The sequence below is a fragment of the Armigeres subalbatus genome, chromosome 3, assembly GCF_024139115.2.
Source record: "Armigeres subalbatus isolate Guangzhou_Male chromosome 3, GZ_Asu_2, whole genome shotgun sequence".
Taxonomy (NCBI): Eukaryota; Metazoa; Arthropoda; class Insecta; order Diptera; family Culicidae; genus Armigeres; species Armigeres subalbatus.
In genome coordinates, this window is record NC_085141.1 from 269,791,668 (window position 1) to 269,804,495 (window position 12,828).

Sequence of the window (12,828 nt, forward strand, 5' to 3'; positions counted from 1 at the left end):
CGAACGGTTTGGAGTGAACGGTTTAGAACGGTTTTGGAGTGATCCTATAGCCTTTACGTATACTTAGTATACTGCCGCCCAAGCATAGTTGTCCCATGTCGTTTTTAAGTTGTTTAGTTCTTGTTTAGTTTAGTTTAGTTTTTTAGTTCTTGCTGCCCTGGTGGCGAACAAAACGAATCCATCAATGAATTTAAGAACTAGAAAGCATTGCTGGCAAGTTTAGCCATGGTGTCTAATAGAGAGATAACTTATCTTATCAAATGCGACACCGGCAGCACAGTTGGAAGGAAGGGCATGGTAAAAAACGACATGGGACAACTATGCCTGGCACGGCAGTATACGCGAAAGGCAAAAAAGTCCTAGCTATTCTTGAAATTTTAATAAGTGGCTGTCCATATACCACGTGGACAGTTTAGGAGGGGGGTGTGGCGAATGTCCACGGTCCATACAAATTATTGATAATTTATATGAGCAAATGTCTACGCTGGGGGAGGGGGGTATCTGAAACTGACCAAAACCTTTCCACGTGGTATGTGGACAGCCCCTTATTTTATTCTTGAAAACAAACATGAATAATAATAATAATATGAAGTTATTTGGGTCTCCAGTAGCCTTGCGTGCAAAGGCGTAGGATTGCCAATCCGGAGCTGGCGAGTTCGATTCTCGGTCTGGTCTAGCATGTTTTCGGGTTGGAAACATTCTCGATCTCGACTCACTGGGCATAGTGTATTCATTGTACTTGCCACACAAGATACATACTCATGCAATGGCGGGCTTTCAATTAATAACTGAGGAAATGCTAATAGAATACCAAGTTGAAAAGCAGGCCATGTTCCAGTTGGAATGTAGAGCCACTGAAGAAGAAGAAAGTTATTTTTGAAGAACCATATTACATCATCCGCACTATTCAAATATTTAATGGCAATTTCTCAATAAATTTAAATTTTTTAATATATGTACAAAAGTTTTATTCTACTGTGTAACCACAACTAACAGTATTCGACAATACACCACAAGGGATTCATTCATACTTTTTTCCTTTTGTGTGCCATTCGAAGAATGTCATCATCAGCAGGTACACGAGCATGTATGCGGGACCCGTATCGCCTTCGTAGAGTGATGCCAAATATTTATATAGTTGCCTCGTTTACCCCCAGTATGATTCTTGACAACATCGATAAGAGAAAGCAGGACGGGTGCCACTCCAAGACTGGTCGAATGGAAACTATACTACGTATAATGAAAGAGTGTAGTTTCATTTCATTGTAACCATACATCTGTTGTGTTGTCAAGTGATAGAAGAGCTTTCTTTTTTAAATATTTTATATTATTTTATTTTAGTTTTTGTTCAAATATTTAGAAATCTAAATTAGTGCTGCAAGTAAATTGCGTTTGCTGATGGAAAAGTGTTTTGTATAAAGAAATCGATTTTTTTAGATTGAACTCTGGTAAGCATATCTTTTTTCACATTTCCGAGCAAACAAAAAGGCTAATTGATAAAATAATGGAATATGTGAGATATAGGTTTATAATATATTCGTTTTGTATGTGCATCATATCAGATGCTATAAATAACCTAGCCAGGAATTTAACGATTCCAGTGGGTGGAACGTGGATTCGTGGTAGACCGAAAACTGATGTCAAAATCAAAAAATCTAGAGTTGATTAGAGTGTAGTACAACCGTCGTCATCGATTCGCGTATGTGTTGTGTGTAGTAGCATTGACCTTCGGATGATGGCGATTAGTTGAAGTTGAAGATCGCATCTTACAGTATCTGCGAATGCTTCATTGCTGATCACGATATTTTCTTTCGCTTTGTTCCAAATATTTCAGACTAAGTCGTATATCATCAGAATGAACCGGGAGGAGAACCTTTGCTGGTTCCATGGGAAGATTTCACGTGAACGAGCAGAGGAAATACTCAGACAAGGTAAATGCACACACCTCTACCTACCTATCATTGTATTATCGAAGCAAATTGGTAGAAAGTTCAAACAAGAAATTATCCAATTTACAATTTTAAGTAGAAGTAAGTTCGTTAAGTATAACGTTTGCAAATAAGAATTTCTTTTATAATCAGTAAGAATATTGATTATGCACATGTTGTGTTGTATTGCAACAAATCAGATATCTAGTGAAACTTAACGGGTTCAATAATCTTCTACACTCAGCGAATTCCACTTGTTTTGCTAGCAACCTCAATAATCATAAAAAAAAATTGCTTAGTTTTACGCTACACTATGACATAGTTAAGTCTGATTGTTTTTTCTTGTCTTGCAGAAGGCGGCGATGGCGTGTTTATGGTGCGAGAAAGTACCTCATCCGAGGGGGACTTTGTCCTGTCGGTACTATTCCACGACGAAGTCGTTCACTACCAAATCCGTCGGCACGGTGATGATGCCTTTTTCTCAATAGACGACCACATGCCTATCCATGGCTTGGACTCGCTAATCGAGCACTATCGGGAATCTTCCAATGGGCTGGTCACACGACTACAAACTATATGCCAAAGTGGACCACCACCACACGATGTCAGGAGCCACGGGAAGGAAAACTTGCTCCATAGAGCAACGGAGAACAGCAACTTTACAGTGGTGTCCGAATTGATGAAAACGAAATACAAGAACATTGACTCCAAAAACGAGCACGGGCAAACGGCAGTGCATTTGGCTTGCTTGTATGCCGAAGCGAATATTCTGGAGAAGCTGATCGAAGGGGGAGCCAACATCAATAATAGGGACACCCAAGGGAATACCCCGTTGCATGTAAGTAAAGACACACATTAGAGCATTCCACAATAGCTTGAATTTTAGCTTGAAGCAGAGTGGGCCGTTTACTTAGGGGTCGTACACTTATTACGTAAGCACTTATGGGGGGAGGGGGGGTCAGCCATTTTCTTACGCTCCATATAAATAAAAATTGATTTGTATGGGAAAAATCTTACATGGGGGGAGGGGGGGTTGAAAAACCCAGAAAAATTGCTTACGTATTTAGTGTACGGCCCCTTATGGGAAAACGATTGATTCTGATCATAGGTCTGGTCCGTCGTTTTCTCAAGAACTACGCCCGGGATTTATTACCTGGAATAAACGTTTAAATTTATTAAATTAATGATTTCGTGTGTGTTACTTCTACGTGAAGTTAAACGATTTACAATGATATGATATCTTTCCTTTCAAGCTGCATGAAGGGGAGGAAGAATATCAGTGTGGCCAGTGGAGATATATCAGCTTCCACACTGATATTCTTCCCTCCCCCTTCATACGGGAGCTTGGCAGAAGGAAGGTCGTGCGATATGTGCCATCACAAATATTGCCCTCCGCTCGCTTTCAAATCGACTTCTATAAAAAACATTCTTCATGCCTGCCGTATCCTAACGGAACTATCAATTCTATACTTTCGCCTCTAATGCTATCATGAACATGTACGTCCAAGTTTGGAAGATGATATTCGTTTAAATTTATATTTTTATTTATCCAGTCTTCATTTTTTATTATTGGAGAATTTATTCTCTGGAGCACTCAGTTCCGTTTTTAAATGTATGAATTGATGTAAAAGAAGTACAGAAGGAGAGGAATCCAACGCCTTTGATGGAGTACTTCCCATTGAAACAGTAGTTGACACAACTTTTTCTGTACAATAATTGCTTTTCTTTTTGGCCACCATACCAATAAAGCTTAAGTAGGTAATTCAGGGTCTTACAATAGCTGAGTAAATCCATCTTCGGCTTCAAGTCCCATTTTTTACCGAATGTTTGTTAATATATGCAAAATATATGTTTTTGACTCAGTGCATGGTTTGTAACATGGTCCCTGATTTATGATTAAGTTTGTCTTTGTAACAGCATAGTTGGGCCTTTCGATATTTTTTTCCTAAATGTGGTCCACGTTGTTACAGTTACAACGATTTAGCAGAAAATAATCATGCACCCCAGTTCACAACTCATCCTACCTACCTACAAGTATAGGACAATTTTAATAAGTTTATATAACTCTAAAGAAATTAAGCAGTTGTTATTTCGTGTTTGAAAATTTTTATCAGCTGATTACCGCCTTTGGCAGAATACAGTTATAACACAACACAGTAGGCTAAGTAGAACCTGAAAAGTAGAACTGACTGACTATTAAAAGGCTCTGCATTCAATAAACTCATTCGTATTATAGTTCACCTCCCATAGCTTCGATCCAGACCGGTAGCACGTTGATCATTGAAGAAACCGTATAGGATAGAACGAACCTTGAATGTAATTTCCAAATTTACACAACTCTATTCCATCTACGGTACTAGATGGGTTCCCTGTTCGTACAATCCTACCAGCACAGGATTACATGATCCCGAAGCAAAACAATGCCGATGAACCACTCTGCATAACTTAATCACCATAGAGACATTGAAGAGCATGTTGAAAGATGTTTACCTATATAACAAATTACATTGTCTGAAATTCAATAACCCATGAAACCACTTTAACACAGAATGATTCCCACCACATGCGTCATCTGAAGAATTATAATCCATAGCTCACTTTTGGGAAGATTTAATAGAAAACCTGATTAGATGCCCTACTTGTAATTTTTTAGAAAGTCTTTGGAAGATTGATGAAAATGTAGCATTCTACACAAGCAGTGTAAGGCCGGAACAAATATAAATTTCTTTTTTTGTCCCATTGGTCATTCGATAATGAAGGGGTGGGAAATAAAAATAATAAAGGCATACAAATTGATGAAATCGAAAATTTAATCATTTTTCTTGAAGAATTTTCTGGAAAAAATCAATTGTTTTTGTTTTTTTAAATTGGTCACGAGATTTTAAGGGGGTGGAGTGGAGACGGAAGAAGATAATAAAATTTGTTCCCGCCTAATTGTCACTGAGCAACAAAAGAGACTAGCGATAATGCTTTTGTTTCCTATCTGCAGAAGATAAGCACAATGTTGCGTTCAATTTTATCTGCAATAATTCTAATGAGGTATTTGTTGTGAGCTTTTCAAATTGCGATCATAAGTATATTTCAAAAGCTAAACTGATATCATGACAACCAATACATTTTTAACCGAGAACAGCGTCATAAACTGACGACTTTCCCAATTGTACGGCAAACAATCATTTGTTCTATTGAAGTTTGGGACAAACGCTTGTTGCAAGTTGAGTTTGTCCCGGAATGGCCAGACCTACCGATTTCTCGGTAATCCTACTGGTTCCCAATCGATCAAGGCAAAACTACGGTTGTTTTTCATATTACAACTATCAATTTTGTTTAACATAGGGGAAAGTGGGGCAAAACAGCCAATATTAATTATGGCCTAAGTGAGCATTATATTCACGTTATTACGAGGGACTGTTAACAATAATGTAGTAGTGGTATTATTGGCTATACCGTGGACCCCCGATAATTCGAACGGAACCTCATTTTGTTTTAAATTTGAACTTCTGGTTACTCTATGAGCATCAGATAAACCGATTTCTGGCTGCTTTTTTGTTTTGATTCTGCGGTCCGATTCAGGATGTTTCATTTTTCTTTTCTCATTACGATGTTCAAACCAACGGGGTTCGAATTAAAAAGTGGTCAAATTCAGGGTCTCGACTACCTGGGAAAACCTGAAATTATCAGGGAATGCTTGGGTCAATCAGGGTCAATCAAAAATACACGTCTTGATGTAAAGAGCCCGCCTATAGCATACGTTTGCGTTGCGTTGAACAGTTTTCCCATGGGAAATGTGTCAAACGTATCCTAAATGATGCATGCCAAAGAGCAATTAGCCACAAACAAGCTGTCAAACAACTCGCCTTATCACTTAAAAAGGATAGATTTTGTTTCTTGTGGGCTTGAACACTAGCGGAGTTAAACTGATGCACGATGGGGCACGTGATCCCCCAAATTGAATACTTATTATTAAATTTGAATATACACCCAGTTTTCTTTACACGGTTGGAATTCTTTAATTTCTCGGTTAACCCGAACTTTCACAGCTTTTTAAATACCACCTGAATTTTCTTTGATTTTTTGTGAATTTTTTCGTGGGGTTAACTCATTTTTTCATTGACGTTGAAGGTCTTAAACGACTAAAACCAAACCGTGTAAAAAAAACCTGGGTGTATGCGTAAAAATTTTCGTGAATGTTTAATTCTGTTTTGATTTTTCAATTTAATCAACTTCTTGATGATTTTTCAAAGAAGTTCCTGCAAAAATTGCCGAAACATTTCCTGAAGGTATTTAGAAATTTCGTCGGAAATTCTTATAGAAATAGCTTCGGGAATTTCCTCACGAATTCTTTCAAAAATCTCTTCAAGCTCTCCTTCAAACATATCTTTCTAGGAATTCAGGAGTTATATCAGATATTCCTTCACTAATTTAATGAAAAATTTCTTCGGTTTTTTCTTAAACAATCCTTTTAAAATTTCTTCATAACATTCTCTGAAAATTCTTTCCAAAATTACTTTAAAAACTCTTTGAAAATTCATTTATACTTTCCTTCAAAAAAAATACCTGAAATAATTATTGAAGAGGTTCCTAAAAGCATTTCAGGAGGAATTCCGGAAAAAATATTAGAAAATATTCCGGAGGAATTCATAAAGGATTTTTCGATTGAATTTTTTCATAGAATTTTCATTGGAATTTCTGAAAAAAAAATCCAAAAGGCTTTTCAAAAGGATTATCGAAGAAATTTCTAAAGGAGCTTTGGACTAGAGTTTCCATTTCCCGGCCATTTTCGTTGTCCCGGGATTCGGGATGAACTTGTTCGTATATCCCGGGAAATCCCGGGATTTTTCGATGTTTTCTTATAAAACTTATTTTTTTATTTTAAAACGATTTTATTCAATGTTCAAGGGTAAAGTTCATATTTTGGAAAGGCCAGATAATACAGATTTCAAATAGGAACTCAATTCAATTCTAATTTGAATCGATTCTTTCGAAAAAAAAACGACTTCAAGAAGCAAATAATATTCACGTTTTTCTCGGAATATATGATCGCCGAGTCCGAGAAGAAGGGTTCGCTGGCGGTTGAAGTCGACTTGACTGTTTGCATTGTTTTGAATACGCATTAGATTTAGACAGTTGCTGGGATTGCATTCAATACTCTAGTGACGAAAGATGGAAGATGCGCAGTAGAATCGTACTGGACACATAACCTTTTGGATATATGGAAACCCCCTCACAAAGAAAACACAATACTAGAGTATCCTCTTACCTATGTCAGGCTACTAATTGATACTTTTGCCAAGATCTGCAGCCTTGGCTGCAGCTTTTCCTAATCTTGAACATATCACTTCCTAATCTTGATGTTTATCGTTAATTTATCGTTATCCCCGATAAAGTTAATTGTGTTCAACGTAATCGTTCGATAATTTAACGTCAGTCAACTCGATAATTTCACGATTATGGAGTTGATAGATTACGCCCCGAGCAGCACACATGTTACACATATATCACAGTAACTTATATATGACCGGATCCAGTCACAATCAAGTTGCAGCAACTAAATTCGCTTGACTTGTGCTGCTTGGGGCGATTAAGGTTGGTATACAGAAGCCGAGAATTGGATAAATTGATTGCAGCCTATTGACCAGATTTGATTTTGATCGAAGCGATACACCAAAAAAAAGTTTGTTATACAAACGTCGATTGGAAGGACATGTATTGGATCAAGAATTGTTTTGGAGGCAAGAAGCTCAGGAAGACTGACTCAATGTTGGGCGGCGCGAGGAGATTAGCAAGGCGAATATCAGCTAGTGTACACAACCTCGCTGTAGACGGGAGATGGGTAGGAAGCAGGTGCCAAATAGATGTAGCTGATCTTGTTCTGTAAATACTTGTCATTTAATTAATATAGAGCTGTAGCTGCTGGAAAAAGTATCAGTCAGTAGCCCTCCATTTTTTGTGAAGGTGTTCTATTAACTATCTCCGATATTTTCATGTCTGTTCCTCGCTTACTAATTTAATAATAAGATGATATCGATTGTGCATCACAAAGAACCTTGGCTTCGTATACATGCCTGAGCCTACCAAATAAACGAACTTGGAAAAAAAAATCATGTCTGATGGGAGGTATAAATATATGATATGAGTTTATCACCAAGTTATCAAGTTGGGTTTCGCGTTCAAAACAAATAACTTTTGTGAGAAGAAAAATTACACTGTTTGCAAACCGGAAATAAAACAGTATTTTTTGTCCCGGGTATCCCGGGATTTTCGGGATTTCAAAAATAATATCCCGGGAATCGGGAAATCCCGAATTTTCCTAAATCCCGATTTTTTGTCCCGGGATGGAAACTCTACTTTGGACGGAATTTCTAAAAGAATTTTCAATGGAACTTTTGAGAGTAACATTAGATGGAATTCCAGAAGAAATCACTGGATAAATTTTCGAGGGAATTTTTCAAAGGAATGGTAGGGGAACGGTTTGCCACTTCATCTCATAGCTCCTATTTCCATCCCATAAAAAAACAAAGCAATGGAAAGGAATTTGGCTTGATTATTTTTGTGATTTTTTTCTACAATGAGCACGCATGTTGACAAAAAGAAGCGACGAATTTGGTCCCGTATTTCTTTGCTTAGCGGTGAGATGGATATACATATGTACAGTGAGATGGAGATCGGAACAGTTCCCCTATTTTCAACGAAAAAGAATTGATGTAGGGTAAAAAACGACCTATCATGGAGTTAAAGGGCTAAGCATCGCATCAAAACAAAATTGATTTCTAAAATTTTGAACTGTTATTTTTTTTTTTCACATTGCAGTAGTCTAGTCTAGTAAATATAGTGTGCTTAACTTTTGTTGATTTGTTTTTATCACAATCAAAACAAACTATCGCAATTATAGGACGCAGTTGCCTATCGTTGCGATATTTTTCGAAGATCAGTCCTATATCAGTCCTATATTGTTACGGTATTCATTCCACTAATATGAATCATATTATGCCTTGGAAAGGCGAAATGCGTGAACGGTACCCGTTATTTCTTGTCGAAATTGCTTACAGAATATTTCCCAGGTACTCAGAAGTCGTTCGTAATAAACTACAGGCGATGAAAGTTATTTCATGAAAATCAATTATTTACGAAAATAAAAAGAATGACAAAATTTTTTGAGGTGGCAAAATCGGGTCGAAAACGTGATAAAATCGGGTCCAAAACGTGATAAATTCGGGGGTAGATAAAATCGGGGAGTGACAAAATCGGGTCAACACTGTATTGTCAAACAAAAGGTTGCATAGTACTTAATTCAAAGAGTTTTAGCGTATCCACAATTGTTCGTACCCTCTGAGTACGGGGTCAGCCTGTTGAGGATGATCCTCTCTAGCAACTCTCTTGCAACTCGCAGCGAGAGTTCGGCAACGTGCCTGGTGTAGCCTTCTGCCTTCTGAGCTGCGAAGAACACCGGAGGCCCTTCGTAGCTTAGTAGAAAAAGCACCTGTCTAGCATACTGGTTTCGTGGGATCAAACCCCACCGAAGGAAGTGGTTACCCTCCAATACATTTTTCAAACTAAATCTTTAACATGTTGTGCAATTGCACAAATCGAGTTTCAGACATAGTAACCAGTAACGGATATGGTTTCAATCGTAAAAATTGGCTCTAGGCAAATTCATATATTGCCGTAGAGCCAGTGATTAACAAATCAACCTGAAATACGACATTTTCAAGCGAAACATCATTTGAACATAATCCCTAGAAGTGCAAGTCCCTTACCAGTTGAACACTACTATTTTGTAGCATTGCGTAACAAATTATAAAAAAAATGTCTTGCTTCAAAATGAAACCAAAAATTAATCAAGGCCCAAGGGTCTCTAGTGCCCTGGAGATGTTCAGCATCGAAACAGGAACAGATGCGCACTGCCTGCTCCCACATGGATCTCAATTGTGCACTGATAGTCACTATCAACTCCCCCGATGCGGATTATTTTTTAGTAAAACATTGTTTGTTGTTAGTCTAAATTGGTCACATATGCAAGGATGTACGTTTATCATATTTTGGTGAAGTTTATTTAAGATTTTACAGCAGATTTTACAGGGTCTCCAATAGCCTTGCGAGCAAAGACGTAGGATTGCCAATCTGAAGACGGCGAGTTCGATTCTCGGTCCGGTCTAGGATGTTTTCGGATGGGAAACATTCTCGACTCCCTGGGCATAGTGTATCCAATGTACTTGCCACACAAGATACATAATCATGCAATGGCGGACATAGAAAAGCTTTCAATTAATAACTGAGGAAATGCTAATAGAATACTAAGTTGCAGGCCAAGTTCCAGTTGGAATGTAGAGCCGTTGAAGAAGAAGAAGAAGATTTTACAACATGATAACTGAGATTTTGTTGTCATTGGCAATGGTTCAATTAAGTACTTTTAAACTTTAAGAGGACCTTCCTTAGCCATGTGGTAAGATGCGCTGCTACAAAGCAAGACCATGCTGAAGGTGACTGGGTTCATTCCCAGTTGTACGCTCAAAGCAGTCGGTTTGTTTTCGCGACGTGCAATTTTTTCCGTGAGTTTTTCTCCTGATAAGAGTTTTTACCCACGGTTTTTCTTTGCCAAGTTGGCAAGAGCGTCTTCTTCTGGTCCGGGGAAGCATCGTGTCCTGGCCGAGACCTCCGGCATTGGTGTCGAAGACCAGAAAATCCGATCGCCATCAATAAATCGGATCCATCGGTAGGGAGAAGCCAATCACCACATTCATCTCGTGTCGACCGGCCCCTACACAAGCGCATCACTCTACAGCTATAGCCAAGCAGAAACCAATGCGATCAGCCAGCCGCAGTACAGTAGCTGTTGATGTGGGATAAAACGGACTGAGAAACAGCAGCATCCACACAACAGAAGGTACGCAGTGAAGGCTGCACGGCTAGGTATAAATTTGTTTTTTTATTCCGCTATATCTGCTGTTGTCTGAAGCTAGGTTGGTCTTTATTGCTAGCAGTGGTTCTCAACACTACAGTTTTCATTCCCACTTTGTCCAGCTAGTTTTGTAAATATATAGTTTTTTCATTCCACTGTTATTATTCCCGTTCCAGTTAAAAATTATCATCCCATTATCACACCTCTCTTATTATCTTTTTTTTTGTTTTTTTTTCACTAAGTATTTGATAAAACGCCTTTCATTTTTAGTATATAAGTAAAACCAAGTAATAGGCTAATTTGGTCTTTGAACTTTTTTTTTATTATTATTATTTTTTTTTTTTCGTTTTCTTTTTTTTTTGCGTTTTTTTTTTTGGTTTCTGTCTCTGTTGCATTTTTCAAATAATATCGCTACGATTCTAATCGTTTGCGGTCCTGAATCCACAAGCTGAATGGAAATTAATGATAAAGGCGGGGGCTCAGAATTTGAGATTTCCGACGACGAGATACCTTCTCCGTCATATGAAAACTTGATTGGAACACTTTTTACTGTGCCGGAGGCCAAAGATTCTATCAATACGGCACCAATGGAAAGTAAGTCATCTGCCACTCCTACGTTAGAATCCTCAGAGCGAATGGATACTAACCCAACTCAGTCTGTTGGTGCATACCAACATCATGGTCCTTCTTCTGGCTACCCCACCCCGGCGCACCCCCGCCTAAAGGCTTATCCACCCGGATCTAAGGGTCCTTTTCTGGTTTTCTTTCGGCCCAAAGGCAAACCGCTAAATAAATTACAAATCGAAAAAGATCTGGCAAAGTCGTTTCGGAGCATTGAAGAAGTTAACTCACCGAGCCGCAATAAGCTTCGCATCACTGTAAGTGATCGCGAACAGGCGAACAAGATTGCTGCCTGTGAGCTCTTTCGCATGGAATATCATGTTTACATTTTAAGTCACGAAGTTGAGGTTGCAGGAGTGGTCACCGAACCGTTTCTAACAAGCGATGACATCAAGGCTGGCACTGGTGGATTTAAAAACCGAGCGGTTCCAGCAGTCCAGATCCTTGATGTCAGGCAAATGAACTTTGTGTCAGCAGATGGCACGAAAAACCATCTGATTCTTTTCGAGTGACCTTTTCTGGATCAGCACTGCCTGACTTCTTACTAATGGGAAAACTTCGTTTACCTGTCCGTCTCTATGTGCCGACGGTCATGCACTGCAATAGGTGCCAACAAATTGGGCACACCGAAACGTACTGCTGTAATAAGCCACGCTGCAACAAATGTGGCGAACAACATGTCGAGGGTCCCTGCAGCAAGGAACCCAAATGCACTTGCTGTGGCGATTCTCCGCATAATATCTCTGCATGCCCGCGGTACATAGAGCGGGGAAGAAATCAACTCCGCTCTCTCCAACAGCGATCGAGGCGAACTTACGCAGAAATGCTAAAGAAGATCGCCCCAGCCGCTGTACCATCAACCCAATCTATCGCCAATGATAACATCTTCTCTTCCCTTCCGCAAGATGACCAAGGCTCTGACTCTGGGGACGGTGAAGAGTACACTGTTGTCGAAACAGGAGCAAAGCGGAAGCGTATGAGATCAAAGCTACTGCGCCAACAAGTATCTCAAAATGTCTCTGTCGAACAACAGGTTTTCCGACCCTCCCCTGAAAAATTAGCAAGTGGCGGAAAACCCAAGAAAATTTCTCCTGGGTTCAAATTTGTGGCTAATGATTTTCCGTCACTTCCTGGAACATCTAAAACCCCAGTTGTTCCACTTTTTCGCCCAGAAAGCAGGAAAAAACAATATGATCAATGCGAGCCTCAGCAACAACAAGCTGAAGCATCAAACAAAATGTCGCTTTCTGGGATTGTGGATTTCATCTTCAACATATTGGAACTTTCCCCATCAACAAGAAACATCATTAATATGATAATTTCTTTAATGAAACCCTTTTGAAGCAACTAAGTTTAAAGTGGCCTATTCTTGACTCGATC

At 38.9% G+C, this 12,828-nt stretch overlaps 1 protein-coding gene across 3 annotated transcripts in view; it reads left to right on the forward strand.

The window, feature by feature from the left end:
- Positions 1 to 12,828, forward strand: part of LOC134224202 (tyrosine-protein kinase Shark) — a 52,986-nt gene that overhangs the window by 19,877 nt on the left and 20,281 nt on the right. The window contains exons 1-3 of one of the 3 annotated variants that reach the window (XM_062703495.1): positions 1,258 to 1,448; positions 1,835 to 1,931; positions 2,282 to 2,766. In XM_062703495.1, coding sequence (XP_062559479.1) covers positions 1,856 to 1,931; positions 2,282 to 2,766 — 561 coding nt within the window. In that variant the 5' untranslated portion in view covers positions 1,258 to 1,448; positions 1,835 to 1,855. Of the gene's footprint in view, positions 1 to 1,257; positions 1,449 to 1,728; positions 1,752 to 1,834; positions 1,932 to 2,281; positions 2,767 to 12,828 lie in introns of those variants that run through there. The other 2 variants (XM_062703496.1, XM_062703494.1) reach the window with 2 other exon arrangements.